Genomic DNA, 20,697 nt, shown 5'->3' with positions numbered 1-20,697 from the left:
CAAGCGGCAACTATTGGAACCTTTTGTTACTGCTGAACTTGGAACACTGCCACAAGGTCCAGGATTGGGCACAACTGCTTTTAGTATTTTTTAACACATTTTTTTATTTGCTATCACAAATATCAAGGAGCGCACGTATTTTCAATCAAGAGCTCTGCCTAGCCCCAGTTACAGAATGCATCTGGTGTGCCTAATGTTGTCTTTGCCCAACGATGTTGACAAGTATTGCCGCCATATTTAGTAGCTTGGAAATGTTTTGCCTGTATAAACGTCTTGTTCAAGAACTCTTGGCCGGACGGCTGAACCGAGGGACAGCAGGACAAAAATTTCCAGCTTACGGCAGCTCAAGAAAGGCTGTTGTCCTTAAAAACTGGACCGCCTCAATATGTGTGCATTCTCTTAACATTTACCATATTCTTAACATTTACATCTGCCTAGGTTTCTTGCCGTAGCACCCCACCCCTGTGCTGTTGAAATCTTCAGGAACGCTTGGGTCGTGGTCAGCGGCATCTAGCACTTCAGGGCTGATGCTGAGCAGCCCACTTGCATGGTTGGGCTCCTTTCTGCTGAAGAAAACCTGGCAGGGGTTCGAAAAAGAGCGCTTGTCGGTGGTGACAGAAGGGCACGGGCTGGCTGCATCTTGCAGCTCGGGAAACGTAACGACCAAGTGGGGAGCAAAGCTGTGTCAAATCCTCCTCCAGTCACTGGAAGCTGTTCCACTCCACATCCAATTGTCGTGTGGCAAGCCAATCGCTGGAAGCACTTCCCTCCGGCACACGGTCTCTCTCCTTTGCGATAGGCGCATGCAGAGAGATGGCAAGCTTCTGGCGGGGTCGACAAGTTGCGGCCAAAGGTTTTCAAGAATTAGTTCTCGGTACTTGCTTAAAGGGTGCTGTTGCTCTCAGTTGATGCATCACTGAAGCTCCGTTTTCTTGAGGCTTTTCTGGTGACGTTTTTGCTCCTTTAAACACTGCGTCCGTAGAAATGTCGGCAGTTGCCTGGACGGCATTGTCCGGGCACCAACTAGAGGCACCAACGCTTTGAGGCCCCGTTGCTTGCCGCATTCTCCGTACTTTCTTTTCTGTGCAAGTCGTGGTCTCTTCCGTCACAAGCCAGCTATCGATGATGGGTCACTTTGTGTATGTGTCTTGCCTTGCTTCTAGCACTATTAAATGAAATTCCACGTCATGCTTAACGAAAGAAAACAAAAGTCGTTGCGAATTAACAGGGTGCCTTCAGAAAAACAGGGAGAGGGGGAGGGGGGAAGGGAAATCACGGAATTCCACGGGTTGTTGTAATACTGGCATTTATTTGTTTATTGGGTGCACTCGTGACCGTTTTTCAGGGGCCAAATGGTCAAAGCCATAGGTCGGCAAAACAGAAAGAACTCACTCAAACTCAATCACATTTTTTTTATTTACACTGTACTCAATCAAACTCAGACTCAAAAAGTTCGTCTGTTCACAAAATCACTCGTACTCACTCATCAAATACTCATTTCTAATCGTACTCACTTGTACTCAAACTCATTTGTCCTCACGAGTATTCGTACTCAATCTGTACTCATGAGTACTGAATCTGTACTCATGAGTACTCACTCTGTACTCATGAGTACTCAATGAGTACTACTGCTCATGAGTACTACTCATGAGTACTACTCATTCTGCATTCGCGAGTACTACTCATTCTGCACTCACGAGTACTACTCATTCTGCACTCATGAGTACTACTCATTCTGCACTCATGAGTACTCAATCAGTACTCATGAGTACTCAATTTGTATTACTCACGAATAATCAACTTATCTGCACTGTTAGCTAGGTCGTTGCGCCCTAGGGGAGCACTAGCACCTTCCCTAGGGGAGCCCACTTCCCTAGGGGAGCACTAGCACCTGGCCTGGCGCATGTTGCGCCAGGCCAGGTGCTAGTGCTCCCCTAGGGAAGTGGGCTCTTTCTGACACTGTGCGTCCCATTCCGCTTGGTCCTTTCTCCATGTGCATTGCACTGGTGATCTCGGAGTGCTGTGTACGTGTGCCCCACATGCCTCCCTCCTGTGGGAAACTGGGCGCCATCCACCAGCCAAGAGCCTGGCCCTGGAGCAGAGGTGGCCTCCTTTGGTCCCATCAAAGCTTTTGTACAGCTGTGGTCTCCACCTCTTTTTGGGGCCCCTTTGTGGGCTGTGTTTAGGAAGTCCACAACATCAGGAACGGTTGCTGCTGAACAGAGTCTGAGCTTTCGTGGGGCCAGTAAGACAAGTGAAAGTGTAATTCATCAAAAAGACCCTGTCCCGCTAGCAGTGACGCCAACCTTTTTACACCAGAGCTGTTTTAAGCTTGCTTCTGTCCGTGCAGATCGTCCATTCCACTCGGTGAAGTGGAGAGCGGCGAAAAAAAGCGGGGCCAGAAGTGTGAGGGGAAGTGGCACGGAGCCCGCCAGCAGCAGGTGTGTGGAGTGTGCACCTCGAGAAAAATTTACACCGTCTTCCCGCGAGGGGAACCATGGGTAGGTGCGACGCATCGTGGGGGTTCCGTTGCGTTTTCGTTATGTTGTTTCCATTTAGCGGGTCAATTTGTTGTTGTTTCCATTATATTACGTACGGTTGCGCCGACCATCGCGATAGCAGGCCTGTTAGTCTCCATTCAAATCATCGGTGGTCATCGGATGTCATCGGAGCGGCGGAACGACTGAGCGGAGCGGCGCAGTTACCGCGTTTATATGTCCTGCGCGTTAATGGTGAGGGGAATGAGAGAGAGCAGCGCATGCGCATGTGTTAGATGTTTAACCGAGCGCTAACGCGCGCTGACGCACAGCTGGCACGGCGACGGCAGCGAGCGCTAACACGCAGATGGCGCTGCGGTGAGAGCGGCGTTAGCGCGCAGCTGGCGCGGCGAGGAGAATGGGGGAGGGATGCGGACTACAGACGCCGGAGGGACAAGGCGAGTTAAAGAGATGCGTTGCATCTAAAACATGCTTCTCGTCGGTCGGAGTCGAACCCTCGTGTTATGAAACCGGCGTCTATTCAATTGCACTATCTTCGTATTCGGGGCACACAGCGTTTCCCTTGGGTTTGTAGCGCGGGTATTAGATTTGGTTGAGTTGATGCAGACTTTGGCACTTTGGATGGTGGACTGTAGGAGGGTGGATTGTGGACTCAGTTTACACGGATGAGCCGCCACCCACCCAATAATGCACGCGCTAGGCACACCGTCAAAGGTCAGCCCAAAGGCCCGTGCTTGGTTCCTGCCCAGACCAAAATGTAGCAGTTTTCAGTCTTCTGTGTGTACAGGAACCGCATTGCGAAGTGTGCCGCGAATCCAGGCTTTTCTGCCAGTGTCCACTCCTTGTGCTGTGCGCCATCTTTGGTACTATCCGACAATGACAATGCCCGATTTTTTGACTCGCGAGTGAAACGATGGTTCTACATTGAAATTTTCGTACCGTGAACTGTTGTGCACATGCCCGAAGTCGGTCAGCAGCGCTCACTACTGCAGTGCACTGGTGTAGCCCACTCAAGCAAGCCGTCTCATACGCGCGGGCGGGGTGGTGCAGCGCAGCTTTCTTCCAACCTCCTTCCACTCCACTGGAAGCGACTGTTTCTGAAAATGGCACCGGCGGCCTGTCACTCCAGCAGGCCTTCACAGCTTCCTCGTCGGCTATCCTTGGCTTCAAAGTGGCACATGGTGTGGGTGCACACAGGCAGCAGCGCTTGTGTCGTCTATTACTTGCTCAGTCCCGTCTTCCACGCTGTTTTCAAACGATGTGATGTACCAACAAGCCCTTCAGTTCACCCTTTTGCACACAGAGGCATCAGTTGCAGTGCCTCTGTTTTGTTTGTGCAGCGCAATGAGCCCAGAGGGGTAGTTAACTTGCAATATGCCTTGGAAACCATGCCGCGGTTGGTGTCGCCTTGTCGCTCGTCAAGTTGCTATTAAGGCTTCCAAGACAACCACTGTTGACGTGCTGTTTGGGGGACTGCAAAGTGCTGTTAAAGTGCCCCAGTCAGTGGTTCGACAAAAGTTTGTGCGGTCAGGCATTATGTGAAGAAACAGTACCACAGGCACTGACGAAGTTGAAAAATGTTAAAAGGCGTTTCAGACGTTTCAGAATCCGCACACGTTCAGAAACATCATTTAACATTTTTGACTTGGTCAGTGACTGTGGTGGATACTGTTTCTCGTTAGTATTACTGTTCGAAGTGCCTTGCAAAAAGTCGGTGCTGCGCAGCTTGCTTGCTCTTTTTTTTGCGCTGGCCTGTCTTGGCACTTGATGGTTGCACATGCTTGCCGTCGGCGGGAGGCAGAAAGTGTCACACAAGGACCGTTTCATAGGGAGCAGGCAAAGTTTCAAAGTAGATGAGCAGGGTAATTTGGCGAGATGGTTAACAAGGGGTGTACTTCGTCATTACTGTTTGCTCAATAAGGGATGTGAGGGAAGTGTGAGAGTACGACTGGAAAAGGGACAAGAAAGGAGATTTGCTGTGGTATGAGGAATAGAGAAGTGACAGGCATTCCAGTTTGTTCTTTGACCACCTCTCTTTCAGTTTTATGCACTAGCCGTCAAGCACCTCTGCTGTGAAGCAACGTTCATATTAGGATACGTCTTGCTTTTTTTTTACTTATACATGCGTAAAGAATGTGATTTCTGCGGTGGTCATTGTGGTTTTCTTTAAGGAACATCCATGGCCTACTCTGTGTTTCAGAGCACAATTTTAATGCCAGCAAGTGTAAAAATGCACCACCATGAAGGTGAGCGATATGTAGCAAGAATCAATTGTATGTAAAGTTTTTAACAAGGGGGGGACTAGGACCAGCCATGATGGTGATGCCTACATTATCTTCAATGACAGATAGTGAGCTCAAGATGGCGAACAGTGCCCGTAGGAACTGTGTGTCTTGCCTGCTGTTTGCAACCTGTAAGGAGAATTGCAAGCTGGCCTTGTTTTGTGCCCCCTTCTTCTGGGAGCCGAGAAGGCGATTAGCACGCTTCGTCACGATGCCGTCTCTTTGTGCTGTGAGGGACACATCAGAGCAATGCTGAGGGAGGCACAAAGCAGTTCAGCAACTTTTTATAGGTGTTTGGTACGATTCAAGATTTGCTCTGTGTGCTGTCGGCCACTGCTGCATGTATGCGGCGGTCCTTGTGGCATCACTGTAGCCTTTAGAAATATAGGGGGGCGAATTTTTATTATTTCACAAACCTGTGTTTGCATTCTTGGGCCTCGCTTTCTGTTAGTTTAGGCCCCAGCTCAAGTTCGTATATTCATTTGCAGACCATTTTCTGTTGAAGAATAAATGTTTTGTTGATCTCCCGTGCTCATGGGCAGCTGACCGTGCTGTGCAGGCAGCTTTCGAGCCCAGTACTTCCGGTGTTTGTGGCATGCGCTATTTTTTGCCGCCGTGGTGTGCTGTGTAGCAACCTAACAAATGAACATTGTTCACACTCGGGCCAGGCGTGCTCTCACTGTTATTAATTCCACGCAGATTTCACTAAAGTTCTCTGCCTCATTTACATTCTAGTGCACTGTATAAGTGTGACGCTGGAACAGTCTTCCCAACCGCGTCATCCAACATATCAACCCAGCACAATTCAGCACTGCCATTGAGTCACCTCTCTGTTAATCCGTTGGTGTCACACCTGCTTTCATTCATGTTAACTTCACAAAGCATTGTAAATGAAATAAACAGGTGACTCATCTGTATAGCACAACATGGGTTACGTTTGAAGTCTTTTGAGTCATTAGTCTATCGTTTGGGAAGATTGGGCACTGTGACGACCTTGCCTTGTTGGGCCACCGTGGCCAGCATCACTGGAGCAATGCGTTGTGCTCAGGTTTGTGACTACTACTGCAGTCGCAGAATGAAGGTGAGAAATGGTCGTGCATGCAGGCAGTTGTTTTGGCCAGACCACTGATTTCGCAGCGCTCAGATGTAGTGCAGCTGTCGGGTGCAAGTGTCAGGCCCTTTGTCGCCGTGGAAGTTACGAAAAGGTCAAAAATTAAATCGCCAGTGAATTCTCGTGGTAAAGTACTACTTTTGCCGCAAAGGCACAGGGGGCGTGGTCGGCAACGCGAAACTTCAAATCTAGCCCATGCGCCGCGACACCCGTGACGGACGCCTGACAAGAGATGCACGCAGGTGAAAACACCCCCTACGATGAACGGTCTCTGCAATCGCTGCAGTAAGACCACGGGGAGAATCCAATCCTTGTAGACAATGTAGCCACCGCACCTTTCCCGATCAGTGCAAGTGGTGCGACGCCACAGCCGCCACTGTCCCAGCAAGCCGGAGAAACCCGCACCAGGTGTATGCGTACGAGCAATGGGAGGCCGCACTGCAGTCCAGCTGGCGGAAGGCGCCGCCGGGGCCCGTCTGAAGGGACGAGGACACTGCCACTCCCAAGCAGTGACTCCGTCTGAACCATGGAGGAAAGGGTCTGAACAGAGACGACAGTAAAGTTTTTCATCATCATCATTATAGAATGACTGGTCAAACGACACATATGGCCGCGAGGCCCACCACTGAAGAGGCCGGCGATGCGATCGTTTTGACGTCACTTGTAAGATCACCGTTCCTATCTTGCTGCGTAGTTGGCTTGCCGCACGTACTTCGTTGAGGATGCACGTTCTAAAAATATTTTCGTGTTAATTTCCGTCATTTGCGTCAAGCGCAGTTTGATTATCCGCAAACAACGTGAGCGTGGTGGTGTATGCGAATGTACATAGAGTTTCATACTGGGTCATTCCATGCCAAACGTCCCAGCCGTAAAATCGACCATCACGGATTTTGCTCAGTAAAAATTGTGGGTCATCCTCGCATGGCCTACAATGCTCCCTGAAAGTGTTTTTGTCCAAAAAAATTTTGTTCTGTTTCTAGCGGCCCTTTTATCTTCAGGGTTTCAAGCAAACTTACGTCTGTGAAAAAATTCATGAAAAAGTAAATTCTCTTACAATGGCCACCATTTTTTGTGAACATCATGTTTGACCCCCTTGGCTGCTCTATGGCGCATTTTTAAAATATTTTTTTTTTTTGCTGTTATTGCGCCATTCAGAAAATACACGATGTCGAGCATTTTCAAACATTTTTAGCAAATACGAGCACATTCTACCAGCCAATGAAGCATTTGGACCTGTATCTCAGCATTGTGGACAATTGCTGAAAACTATATTTACACTGCAAAAAAGGTGAAATGTGCGAGAAAACGTTTGTCAAACTTGGAAAAATCTCCTTTCTGGCCCATATTCACCTTAAAATTGCGCATTGTTGTGCTCGTAGTAAAAATATCAAATACAAGCCATTCACTAGTACAAATGATCGCAGTTTATTTCAGAAAGTTTAATCCGAACAGTTTTTGTTTTAGCAGAGAAAAAAAAATTTCAATTTGTACAGTGACACTACTTTGCCCCGTTGTTCCATAGAGCGTCTTCTCTGCACGGCATGCACCTGCCTGCATGAAAGAGGCGGTGATCAGTGGGTTCGCGCTACAAGAATGCCTTTCGCCGCAATGGTATTTGTAGCGTCAGTACAGGAAAGAGGAATAATTTAGTGTGGAAAGTACAACGTGGAGCTAGCCGTGGTGCGCCCATTCCATGAGTACGGGTAAGCCCTCATTCACACAGCCGTCACCTTCTCTGTCACGGAGCCGTCACGTCAAGAAACCGCGACAGAGACGTAAACGAGTATCGTTCGTACTGGAGCTCTCCGTCAGATTACAGGGTCGTCTGCCTAGTGATCAGTTTAGCCTAGAAGTGAGCGTTTTTAATCTGAAAAGTAAAGAAAATGGTTTGTGATCACTTTTCGCTAAATTAGTCGTAAAAATTTGTTTTCTAATTAGCTGGTTTAGCGCGAGGCATGGTCCCGTCACGTTGACGTGACGGAAACGTAGAGCTCGGCCTCCCGTCACCGTCGCACCGTTTTCGGCGAGAAATCGGCTGAAAAACAGCGCCCATGACGGAAGACGGCGACGTGACGGTGACGTGACGGGGTGAAAAACGGCTGTGGCAATGAGGGCTAACTCAACGGCAGGCTGGTCATGGATGTGCATTCAAAGAAACGGTATGTTATACGTGGTATCTTTAAATATGCCGAAAATTGCGAAATAAACAGTGGCGGAGTCATCAAGTTAAACGGATTTATTTGAATGCGTTAGCGGGAATTGCATAACCCGATTCGTTAAATGCACATCTGATGTCCAGCCGTTGAGTTACCCGTACTCATGGAATGGGCGCAGCACCGCTAGGTCCACGTTGTACCTTTCCCAGTAACACACGAATTATTTCTCTTTCCTGTACTGATGCTACAAATACCATTGCGGCGAAAGGTATAGTGCGAACCCGCTGGCTCGCGCCTCTTTCATGCAGGCAGGTGCATGCCGTGCAGAGAAGACGCTCTGTGGAACAACGGGGCGAAGTAGTGTCACTGTACAAATTGAAGTTTTTTTTCTCTGCTAAAACAAAAACTGTTCGGATTAAACTTTCTGTAATAAACTACGATCATTTGTACTAGTGAATGGCTTGTATATGATATTTTTACTACGAGCACAACAATGCGCAATTTCAAGGTGAATATGGGCCAGAAAGGAGATTTTTCCAAGTTTGACAAACGTTTTCTCGCACATTTCACCTTTTTTTCAGTGTAAATATAGTTTTCACCAATTGTCCACAATGCTGGGAGAATGCGCTCGTATTTGCTAAAAATGTTTCAAAATGCTCGACATCGTGTATCTTCTGAATGGCGCAACCACAGCAATAATTCACACCATTTTCCCGCAAGGGGAACCATGGGGTAGATGCGACGCATCGAGGGTTGCCGTTGCGTTTCCGTTATGTTAGCGTGTACATGTGGATTGCTGTTGTTGTGTGTCCTATTTACGCAGCATGTTCACCACCGATGCATCGCATCTACCCCATGGTTCCCCTCGCGGGAAGATGGTGTAAATTTTTATCGGGGTGGCCGGTGCTTGTTACGGTTGCGCCGACCATCGCGATATCAGGCCTGTTAGTCTCCATTTCAAATCATCGGCGGTCACCGGAGGATGTCATTGGAGGAGCGCCGGCGGAACGACTGAGCGGAGCGGCGCAGTTACCGCGTTTATATGTACGGTGAGGGGAATGAGAGAGAGCAGCGCATGCGCATGTGTTAACCCGCACCCACGCACAGCTGGCACGGCGACAGAGCGAGCGCAGCCGAGCGCTAACACGCAGATGGCGCTGCGGTGAGAGCGGCGAGGAGAATGGGGGAGGGATGCGGACGCCGCCGGACTATGCCGGAGGGACAAGGCGGGTGAAAGAGATGCGTCGCATCTAAAAAAATTCACAGCATATCCACGGGGTGAATGATGATGAGTGGGCGAAGCTCCTGAGGGGAAATCATCGGTAAAACCGTGACTCTTCAGTGAAAGTTCGCCCACTACATCTGTGTCCGAACGTAAAGTCTAGAAAGTCTCGCTTAAAGGAGCACTGACACGAAAATTTTATGTTACACTTTTATTGCTTTTATCGATGCTTAATGGTCTGGCGAACCTGAAACAGCACTTCAAATACTTCAGCGCGCGATAGTTAATTACATTGAACGACCTGAAAATCGTTTGTTTCAAATTCCCGCGCTTTCATCCCGAACGGCGCATATGACAGCCTCCCGGTTTGACCTCACCGCTTTGTGCGGACGTCACCGGCGCCCGCTTGAGAGGGTGTTGCGCCCGCTCGCCGCTCGTGGGGCCGCGCGCGTGAAGTGACGTCACGAGTTTTTGACGAGCGCTGTCGCGTCACTTCTTTTTCCTCTCCTGGAGTGATGTCACGCTGATGTCCATTTGCTGAGTGCCGCTCCGCGCCCTGCTCCGTCGGCGCGATAAATGCGATCCAATTGAACTATGTTCTTCGCGTCGCAGGCCGCTCATATTTAAGCCAGGGTATTCTGTTGAGTGAAGGAAGCGAACTGTGCAATAATATTAACGCCGAAAATTGGTGTCAGTGCTCCTTTAAACCGCGCGTCGGCACCTTGGGGCTGAGCTCGCTTGATGCGTTTTGCAGACGCCTCACGAGCTCTCACTGCATCGGGGTCTGCCTGCCGATACGCGCGCTTTCTCGCCGCTTCCCGTTCTCTGACGTTTTGGAGATCCTCTTCGCGCCGCAGCCGTGCCGCTTCGCGTACGGCAGGGTCCTTGTGCCGTTGCCGTGACGCTTGGGCCTCTCGTTCTCGAACGCTGGGATCTTGGCGGCGGCGTCGCGCAGCCAGACGACACGCTTCGGCCTCCCGCTCTCGTACGGCAGGATCTTGGCGGCGGCGTCGCGCAGCTTCACGGAGCACTTCTGCCTCGCGGGCTTGCACATCTGCAGCCTTATCCATCGGGCGAGTCCGAGCGCGCGCCAACAGCGAACGGATTTTATTACAACGCTCCCCGCCATCTAGTAAACAATCCAAGAACTAAACTAGAGGTAGCCACGCCATCTAGTAAACAATCCAAGCGCATCTTTTCATCATATACAAGTACCGCCATCTAGTAAACAATCCAAGAACTAAACTAGAGGTAGCCACGCCATCTAGTAAACAATCCAAGAACTAAACTAGAGGTGGCTACATACATACGTCGAGGATGGACAGACCCACGCCCTAAGGAGCTTTGCCCCTAAAAAGGAAAAATATTTTTAAAATGCGGCATAGAGCAGCCCAGGGGGTCAACTTGATGTTCACAAAAAAATGGTGGCCATTGTAAGAGAAGTTACTTTTTCATTAATTTTTTCACAGACGTAAGTTTGGTTTAAACCCTGGAGGTAAAAAGGCCGCTAGAAAAAGAACAAAATTTTTTTGGACAAAAACACTTTCAGGGAGCATTGTGGGCCATGCGAGGATGACCCACAATTTTTACTGAGCAAATCCGTGATGGTCGATTTTACGGCTGGGACATTTGGCAAGGAATGACCCTACTAATATATACTAGAGGGAAATCTGGCGCCACTGTCTAGGGATGGTCTAGGGGAGCCGCGCTTTCTAGCCGCTCCGCATGCCAGGCGGCCAAGATCTGGTTCGTAGGGTTCGTAGTCCTGGGGCGGTATTCTCGAGTTTTGTCCCTTTTGCGTCCCTTTCAGAAGTGTCCCTTTTGGCGAGCCCTGATTGGCTAAAAGCAAACAGCAGAAAGTGACGTAATGCAAGTGCGGCAAACCTACTGCCAAAGCCCACTGCTTAACCGGAAGTACGTCACGATGAAAGGGACGCAAAAGGGACGTTTTCAAAAGGGACAGTTACGAGAATACCGCCCCTGGTCATAGCTGGACGGTTCTGGTTTGGTTTGGTTTGCGGACAGTGCACCTTGCGGAGCAGAAGTTTGCAGATTTAAAATATGCTTGAATTGTTTTGTAAAAAAATCTTGATTTAAATCATTGAAATAAACATAAAAGAATGAAAACTGAAACAGAGTAATTTTAAACGAAGCATAGTTGGATCCAAGAACGCATGGTGGCAACCATGTTGCAATGTTGTGTCACGTGTTGTGACGTCCTATGTGCGTGCAAATCGCGCGGTTTGTCCTGGTTTGGTTTGACCGGTTTGACTGTTAGAACTTAGAGCAATGCTGTCACTGCTGTGAGCGCTGTCACAACTTTTGTCTGTGCCCGACGCGGAAAAGTTTAACAGCGCTAGCAATTTACTGATCATCTTCAATAACTTGTGGAGACGCCGGTACATATCGGGTAAGGTCTTCGGCGTTGTCACGTGTGGTGCCAACTTTTATCTCGGAAGTCGATATTCAGTCAACTTGGGAGAGTAGACAACATGATAGTTATTTGTTACAAGAATTAGTATACTTCTATTGACCATACCAATCAGTGCTTTCGACTTGTTACGAAAAAATAGAAGCTGCTGTTTGAACGCCAATACTTTTGCTTCCCAGGTCCAGCCTCCCACCATGGTTTTGACTGAAAAGGAGCTTGGACTATTGCTCGGGTAAGCCGGTTGATTTTTGTTGATTTAACGGTTGTCAGAGCAGTTATGGATGCGCGAGTTTGCGAAATTTTGTATTGAATACAAATCAGTAACGGATCCAGGGGGTGGGGAAACGGGGACGGTAGGGTAGGGACGGTAGGCTGGCACTCGCACAGACCACAGCCCTTAATTACAGTCATCACGGATTCTCTATAAGCGTACCAAAGTTACCAATCGGGATGGGTGGCCCCTCTAGCACATGAAGTCGATCTCCCAACAAAAAGGTGCACTTCATGTGGACGCCTGCCCATGCCCTTATGGAGGGCAACAAGTTTGCTCATCCACACGCCTGCGTACTGACCAACCAGGGCCTGGAGAGTATGGTAGAGCTTACCCACTCACTACATTTCAAGATATTACTCAGCACTACAGGCTTAGTAGGAGAACATTCCCACTTCCTCATCCAAGCTTCACAAAGGATCAGGAAACAACTGAACTACTACTTCAATGAAATATGTATCCTCATCCCACCTGACTTAACCTAATGTCCCCACGTCAATATTCAGACGGATGCAAATTCTGTCAGCAGCCAGGGACACTTGGGCACATTATTATAGAAGTAAAGTTACACCAGGATTGCCACCACTACTATTCCCTTCCCCCCACACCCAAGAGCAGTGAAAGACACTGCTGTCTAGCCCCTCCCTCCCAGACCAGCTCATCCTCGTCGAGAGGGCAGCCGTGGTCGAGACGGTGCATGGATTTCTGTGAATAGAGAACTACTTCCACATGATCTTTTGATCCGGGCTCATAATGAAAGTTGTTGTGTCTCTCTCTCTCTCTCTCTCTCTCTCTCTCTCTCTCTCTCTCTCTCTCTCTCTCTCTCTCTCTCTCTCTGGCATTCGTAGAAGTGGGGGCCTAGTTGGATTTCAAGCAGTGGCAGGAAGTATTTTATGTTTTAGTCTGCCTAAAAACAGTTACGCGGGTAAGTTATGAGAAGCTTCCCCCCGTTCATTTTCATGTTTCCTTTTACTATTTTCTGAGGTCACCTTGAAGAAACAGGGGTAGCACTCTGCATTGGTCAAAAATGTTTTATTTGGCTGGAAATGATGCTTTAATTACAGTAGAATTGGCATTTTTAGAGTCAGATTCAAACTTGTCTGGTTTCTAAATAATCCTCCTGGAGTACAGTAGCAGAACAGTCAGTATGTTGACTACATGTCAGGGGATGCAGGCGAGCGGGAACTGAAAATTGGGCTATCCCAGTTTAGCCCACCAAACCCTAGCAATGTTTGTCACATATGCAGTGGCTTCAGTACGGTGAGCCTCAGACTTAGGTATGGTGTTTGGCTAGAAATGGACTCAAATGTTTTAACGAGGAATGTGGCAAGCCGGTTTCCCCGTATTTCTTGCATTTTTATGCTTATTGCAAACGCCATACACAGATGGCTTTGTCCTTACCTGCAAGGGCTTTTGCCCTCTTTCAGTTCGTCACATTTGCATTTTTAATGGCATGGGCCAATCCGGCCAGGCGGCGTGGTGGTATTGCCTGAAGGTGTTTCTCGGCAAAGTGTGGAAAAGTGGCTCATGGCGTTGCCACTCCGCCTTCCTCTTTCCTAGCCAATTACCGAATCTAATTAAGTGCAGTTTGTGTTGCACTACACATGTTTGCGATTCTGTCAAGGCAATTTTTCGACTGAAGTACGAGAGTGTAGAAGCTGGGGCGTTGTCGACAAGATTGCATAGCGCAGAGGATGGAAGGAACACAAGACAGGTCCTGACTTGTGTCCTTTCTTGTTCTCTGCACTGTGTAGTCAGGTTGACTGAAGCAAGATTCGTTTAACTTGAGACATGTCGTTTTCCTACCGTAGTATATTGCAGGACGAGCAACTGGAGAGGATGAGTTTCGAGTCCCTGGGGCAGGTTCTCCAACAGCATTTCGTCAAGCAAGATCACTTCCGCATCAGCTGTGCACTGGTTTGTTTCACACTTCTTCATTTCATTTTACTCACTGGCATCGTTATCGTATTGCATTTGTTTTACTTTGTGGTTTGGCCCCGTTGTCAACTAGTGGTGGGTGACACCTTTCTACCTGCCATATATGCGAATATGCTTCCCATTAATTTGCTGAGACCACCTTCAGTGCTGCAACTATTACTGCAGCTCACCTAGTGTAGAGTTTAAATGACGCCCTCTTTGACAGCAGGCCGTCCTGCTTCCTGAATTATGGGACCCTGTCGCTTGCCGTGATGTTTGACACTTTTCACAAAAATTGCCAGTGTTTTTCCAACTTTGTTAGCGCAGTTTCTAAACAAAGTCCTTATTATTGCAAGCTCCTCATAGTCCCTCCTAACCCTTCTTTTCTGCAGCCATAACTTTGAAAAAGAAGTTAATTGCATATGTTAAGCAAACCGGTTGCCATTCATGAGTACCAGTTGAGCTCATTGTGGAAGCAAGCTAGCAATAATGCTATTCCAACACTGACTTTCAGCTGTCCACCTTATCTGCAGCAGCTTCTGTTGAAATATAGTATTGCTACAGGACTTTGGTTTAAATGTGGACCACCTTATTACATTATTTTACTGCATGCATTCAGACAGTAGTCTGTATTCGTTCTTTTGCTGCTTTACTTTAATTTCCTACTTCCAACTACTGCACTGCTGTGCAATCACAGCCATGTGGCAAGCTGGCACCTTCACGCTAATACAATCTGTAGATATTGACGACAGTGAATTGAGTGCAGTGAACCCACACTTACACATAGTACTGTTTTTTAGGTGTTATGTAGAAAAAGTGCCCTTTGAATTTTTTTTTGGGCCTCACTAATATGCTGGCCTTAATTAGAAAATTGAATAGCCTGTCTTTTTTTTCATCTAAATCTTTATTCACTATCACTCACTCTCATTATTTCAGTCAATCAGTCAAAATGTCTTTTATTTTCACCAGTGCCGCATTCAGTGAAAAAGGGGTGTGGCCGGAGAAATAGCCACTTGTTTACAGCTTGACAAAGCTCCGATCTTCCGCACGGTCGTGACAGGTCGACAATCAAAGAAGTAAAATAGTAAAATACACAATGACAAACGCATGCTTTTTCATAACGGGTTCACAAAATAAAAACATCATGGCAAACACTGCATAACAACCAAGAAGAAACATAAAATGTGGGCATTAAAGACACTTTTCTGACAAACTAATGTTATTTCAATCAACCTACATATACTTCATATAATAACCAGGGGACAAAATTTTGCAGTAGATTATATATACACATACAAACACATTTTTCTTTTTTTGCACGAGATTGCAGCTAGCAGTTGAGTGTTTTCGAGGTGGGAACTATTTATAATTTGATCTTGGTTATATCATACCCTATGCTCTGCTGCATAATCTTCTGAGGGCCTTACAAGTGACACTAGTTCTCCCATTTTCCCATTTGTGAGCAGTTCTTCTAAGGAGTTTAGAGCACAAACTTTGGTGCAATTTGCCATCTGTGGCCATTTTTGAGCAAAGTGGGAGCAGGTGATTTTGGCAGTGTAAGCAATGAGTTTTTTGTTTGGATGTGTTCATTTCAGGTTTTGCTGATTCGCCAGTCGGATCTCTTGACTCATCCCTGCCAAAAAATTGTCGCCCTTTATCTTTTATACGACATGTATCGGACGGAATCGATTCATATAAATCCTTTCATCTCTGTCTTTGTCCACCTACTCGTGAGTCATGACTTTGTGTGCTTGCTGTATCCAGGGGTGGTTACATACTGCTTTTTGTTTTGCCTGAAGTTCCTTACTTCAGTGGGGTTCTGCAAGAGTATATGGAACACTTGGTGGAAATTGTGTGAGGGTTGACGCTGTAGTGCAACCGGCACTTGCTAGATGGTGTCAGTGAACAGCATGCTATGTGTTAAAGTAGCTCCCCTTGTTTGACCAAGCCAGAGGTACGGCAGTCCATGGTTCATACTTATGCGAACCTATAGAGGGACCTAAGTCAGGCTGCATGAACTGCATCATTCTCTACCATATTTCTTTGCATGTTCAACCTCTAATGGATGGGAGTTATTTATATTGCATGGCATTTCTTTCTGTTCAAGTGACGGAAAGTGAACGGGAGATTATTACTGGGGACCGCAGTTCTTGCTTTTTGCTCATTGGCAAAAGAAAGGGCAAAGAATTGCATTTGTTGAGCCACAAACGACTCTTGAAGACTGGCAGGCACCACTTTTAAGTCACGAGGAATAGTTAATCATTACTGGAAGTTGGGAAGCTTGAAAGCAGAAATTACCCTTTGCTGGACCCTTTGGTAGGCACTCTGACCATACTTTCAGACTCTGTACAGCATAAAACCCCATTATAAGGGACAATCGAGTATATAAAAAACACTATTCACCCACATGATTGGCTGCCCTATCTTCTCCATTAATTTTACTTTTATAACAGAGATCGGATATAGAAGATAGTTGGTTGCAACAGACAAGTTATGCTTGAGTTTTGGTCATCAATCTTGCTTGTAACAGACATTTTAACTTTAGGTGCGGTGCCACCAGTTGCTAACTGCAGTTAGCAAAGAGAAGGGGACGACAGATGTGTGCAGTCACTATTATAACTTCAGCAAACACAGAGTGGTTTAGTCAGCTATGAAACGGCGAAGAGAAGCTGGGCAATGAAAACCCAATGACAGAAGTGGTTAAAGCTCACCGCCAAGCCTACGAGTGCGACTGCACATGTGGGCGCCTGCGCGCGCCAAGAATACCGGGAGCGCGCAGTGGCCTCTCCCGATCGTGTATCTCCCAATAAAGAAGCATCGCAGATGTTGAGTCCACAAGCCTGATGAAGAGCCAGAGCACACAGCGGAAGAAGCTGTGTGCTGTGGACACTCATCAGGCTGTCGGACTTCTCTTCCGCGGTATGTGCGGAAGAAGCAGCATCACAGATGTTTAGCTATGGTTCATCTTCAGCTATGGTGAGTCTCATAGCCCAGGAGTAGCTTTGGTGTGTTAAACCCCCAAATTTAATTGCATTGATAGAGCTTAAGCTGGTGCATTAACATGCCGTAAGTGCTGCCCGGTTAAAAGTGAAGAGCAACTACAAGGACTACCAAAGGCAGGATTGGAACAAGTTGGGCACTTAGTAAAAATATGAAGCTATTGATAATCCTTAGGGATCCAGAATTTCCCACAAATTTTCTTTGCGGAGTTTTCACTGTGCAGAGGAACTGGTTCTGATGCTGTCTTCTGGTAACCTGTTGATTTTTGTTCGAATAAGCTCTTGTATCAAATGGACTCTTGCAAAAAAAAAATGGATAAAAAAGATTTTGTGCATGTTTTTTTCATTGTTACGCTGCATGAAAAGCACTTCTGTACACAACTGTTTACTGTTCCCACTAGAGGTATGAGCATAGTTGCACTCAGATTTTGTTGTTGTTGTCATTTATTTTGGCGAAAGATTGAAGACATTGGAGGAAAGAAGCCAGATTTCATAAATGGCATTCCAAAACTCACGGCGCACGAGAAGTACTTTGTTACTCAGCTGCTGACTGTGCCAACCAAAGATGTAAGCACTACTTCACTCATACAATTTTGTGGTTGCATATTAAGGTCAATGCCTACATGTTTCTTGATGTTGTTACCATTAGTCATTAACTTAATTCTCATAGCCTTGACAGGGGCAACAAATCGGCATACACCTTTGAGGTGAACAATTCACATGGAGTTCCATCCCTTGTGGGAGCTACTAAGGGGTTAAATGAAGAGGGCAGAGTTGGGAACACCATGTAGCGTGGGATTTTGAAACCACCCACAACCTTCACGTTCCAAAATTACAATTAAAAGGGGATGGATGATTTCAGATAATAAACGGGGTTGTAACTGATGAGTATCAAATGAAGACGAAGTGTTCAAGCTGGGACGGGTGGTGCACCTGGTCGAGTGTGGGCCCTTGAAAGGGAATTCACACCTGGAAAGCTGCCTTTGCCCTTGCAAGGGGCCCCTGGCCATCTGCAGCACTGCTTTGCTGGGGGGTGAAAGAGTCTAATGGCATGTCCTGCCACAGGCAGTCACTGAGTTGAGCGTCCACTGCGGGAGAGACCATGTGCACTCCTGTGCCCTAGTGAAGCCAGGCACCTACTGGTAAGAAGGGTGCAAGCGACTCCCCGTCCTGGTAGTCGGCCCTTGTGCAGGACGGCAATGCTTGGGAAGTTGACGAGGCTTGTATGGGCTTTAAAGAGGCCCTCTGCCGATGCAGTGGGGTCCTGCACAGCACGGTCGGAGTTATTGCCTCCTGTCAGAATTTTGTCAATGCAATACAAAGTGCTTTCGTATGTGAAAAAGTTGCATATTCCTTTCTATTCATGCTTTTTTGTAATGCTGTGAAAGGTGCCACTGCACTGGCTTGAAGAGGTGAATGGGCTGACGTTACTCACACCAGCAAAGGTGTCGCACTTTTTTTTTTTTTTTTTCTTGTTGGTAGTAGTAGTACAACTTTTATTGAAATAGGAGACCGCTGGGCTAAACAGGGGAAGGGAAAGGGGAGAGGGTAGTAAAAGCGCTGGGGCAGTAGTACAGTTCTTGGATTTCACTGCATAACCTCTTGTTCACGCTTATGAGGGCTCACTTTTCAGCTTCACTCTTGGAATGAGTCCATCACAACTGGTGGGCCAGGCAAAATAGTCCATCGTGAAAAGGACTGGTTTGTTGGGAAACACAGCTGGAAAGTGGTGGAAAGTTTGTTTCACATAATGCTGCAGCAAACACATGGCTTGATTCCATGATAAGTTTGAGCTGGTTCCACAGGCCATGACTTCACCATAAAATGCAGCAAAGCCACCCTGTGTGCAGAAATTTGAATGTTGTTAACACCATAGCTTTCCCTTATAATGTTTCATCCGGATTATAGCTCAGAAGTGCTGAAATGGGGGAATATAGCAGGAGAATACCAGGATTGCTGACACTGTTGCATGTGCACCATACCTGCTAGAGCACATCTCCATTGAGTTGGATGAGTGAACAGTAGAACGGCATTCAATACAGTGGGAAGAAATATTGAATGCAATCACATGGTGAAATTCAGTTGACCTGTGTCATGTTTGGTATTGCAAACGATTTGGTGATATTGCATCGTTTAGTTATTCGACTGTGCTTATTGAAATGTGTTCATTATATGACTGGTGTTACTCGGCAATGACCAACGTTCTTCCATCATGAGAGAGGAACAGGCTCGCATCAACACGTGGGACTTACTATGGGAGTGCCCTTGGCTGGCGACGTCTGTCCGCGAGTGCACTTGTTGGAAGGGAAAGGGCTGGCACGCAATGCTATTGGCTCCTGCTGCGATCCTTCCACTTATCTTGTGTAGAGGGGGACTGGTAGCACACTGCCATTGGCCACTGTAGTGATGGTCGTGGCTTGTAGCTGCTGTATTATGTGGCAGGCAAGACAATCTTTGCCAAGTGTATGGTTGACGGCTGACAGAAAAGCATGAAGAAGGCATATCACTCAAACAGTTTGAAAGGAAGATTGGGCTATTGCTTGGTAAACTCTAGGAAAACAATGGGAAATGCATTAGTGGGTTTCGATTGTTTGATCCATTATTTTAATGTTCACGAGAAAAATGCTATTGACCATGGTAATGGCATTGGTGTTATGGTCTAAGCAACAGAAAGAGCATTATATAATGTTCGATTGGAGTGGGTTCTTTTTTCATGGAAATTACTTTCTCCAAAGTGCCGCCGAAACGGAACAACAGTTGCGGAGTTGATTTGTAAATAAGTCCTCTACAAATAGCACTCTCATTAAAAGGAACTTTTGGCGATGAGAACTCATTCTACTGGTCTCGGTTACCTGTTTACAAGCTTAGCAATTTGTTTTTCAGGGCAAGGGCTCATTTGATGTTCACCCAACATTGTTTAAATTTCTCATGCTAGTTCAATGTGCAGCCTGTGTCAGAAAGCTGTTTGCGCTGTTTGCATTTGGCTTTGGGAGCGGTTCGGTGCTGCTGCCACTTGTAACTAATTGGGAATGCCTTTATTTTTCTAGCTTTTCAAGAAGACACCGTGGCAGATTATGCACCTGGATGAGAGCACCCTTCAGGTCTGACTCTAGTTGTCATACTTTTGGTCTGTGCAGGCATGAAAGTTAAGTCCCCAATTTTTACAATTTTTTTCAAATGCCAGATGTGTGACACTGGAAACATCCAAGTTTCTTTTGCCGAGCGACAGTCCGAAATGCCGCAGTCCAGCCGCTCTGGAATACCAGTGATCATTGATGATCCAGACGCAAAACGTCCCGTGTGAGTTGTAGCCTGGACACTGGTCCATTCTTTGCCCATGCCACCTGATAGGGTTTTGTGGCAGATATCTCATTTAGGCACAGAACAAAGTGCTTCTAAGTAGTGAATGAAAAATAAAGGCTACGGGTCTTAGTAATTAATTTAGATTTTGTTACCGTGCCTGTTCAAAATTGTTCTTATTGAACAATTTCAATGTCATTTTTCATTACGTTCAGGCGGTTCTGAGGCAAGTGAAGCTATTTGTTGGTTATCCCAGAAAATTCTTCCGTAATTAGTTTCATTTTAATTTGTATAACAGAAACATTATTTTTGATGCAAGTTTGTATCACCTGAGTGCAGAAATTGGGTGTAGTCGTTGCATGCCGCTGCTTCCAGAAAAAAGGCATACCGCTCATAATTGGGCTGCATCGCCATGCAGTTTTCTGCAATCAAGGCACCCATGGGGAATTGCAGGATAATTGTTAATCGTCAGATTTGCACTCAGTCAGTGAAATCTGCTCAAAATTTCAA

The 20,697-nt window shown here is 46.9% G+C and overlaps 1 protein-coding gene across 3 annotated transcripts in view; it reads left to right on the top strand.

Annotated features, from left to right (window-relative positions):
* The first annotated feature begins 11,469 nt into the window (after positions 1 to 11,469).
* The window catches only part of LOC144155212 (CCR4-NOT transcription complex subunit 11-like), a 37,682-nt gene continuing 28,454 nt past the window's right edge, over positions 11,470 to 20,697 (top strand). For 2 of the 3 annotated variants that reach the window (XM_077686526.1, XM_077686525.1), the window contains exons 1-7: positions 11,470 to 11,679; positions 11,880 to 11,932; positions 13,783 to 13,888; positions 15,484 to 15,618; positions 17,347 to 17,454; positions 19,935 to 19,988; positions 20,072 to 20,187. In XM_077686526.1, the coding sequence (XP_077542652.1) occupies positions 11,895 to 11,932; positions 13,783 to 13,888; positions 15,484 to 15,618; positions 17,347 to 17,454; positions 19,935 to 19,988; positions 20,072 to 20,187 (557 nt within the window). In that variant the 5' untranslated portion in view covers positions 11,470 to 11,679; positions 11,880 to 11,894. The remainder of the gene's footprint in view (positions 11,680 to 11,879; positions 11,933 to 13,782; positions 13,889 to 15,483; positions 15,619 to 17,346; positions 17,455 to 19,934; positions 19,989 to 20,071; positions 20,188 to 20,697) is intronic. The other variant, XM_077686527.1, reaches the window with a different exon arrangement.

Source organism: Haemaphysalis longicornis, unplaced genomic scaffold, assembly GCF_048455015.1.
Source record: "Haemaphysalis longicornis isolate Haplotype H1 unplaced genomic scaffold, Haemaphysalis longicornis Haplotype H1 scaffold_1, whole genome shotgun sequence".
Classification (NCBI taxonomy): Eukaryota; Metazoa; Arthropoda; class Arachnida; order Ixodida; family Ixodidae; genus Haemaphysalis; species Haemaphysalis longicornis.
This window is presented reverse-complemented; position numbering and strand designations above follow the sequence as displayed.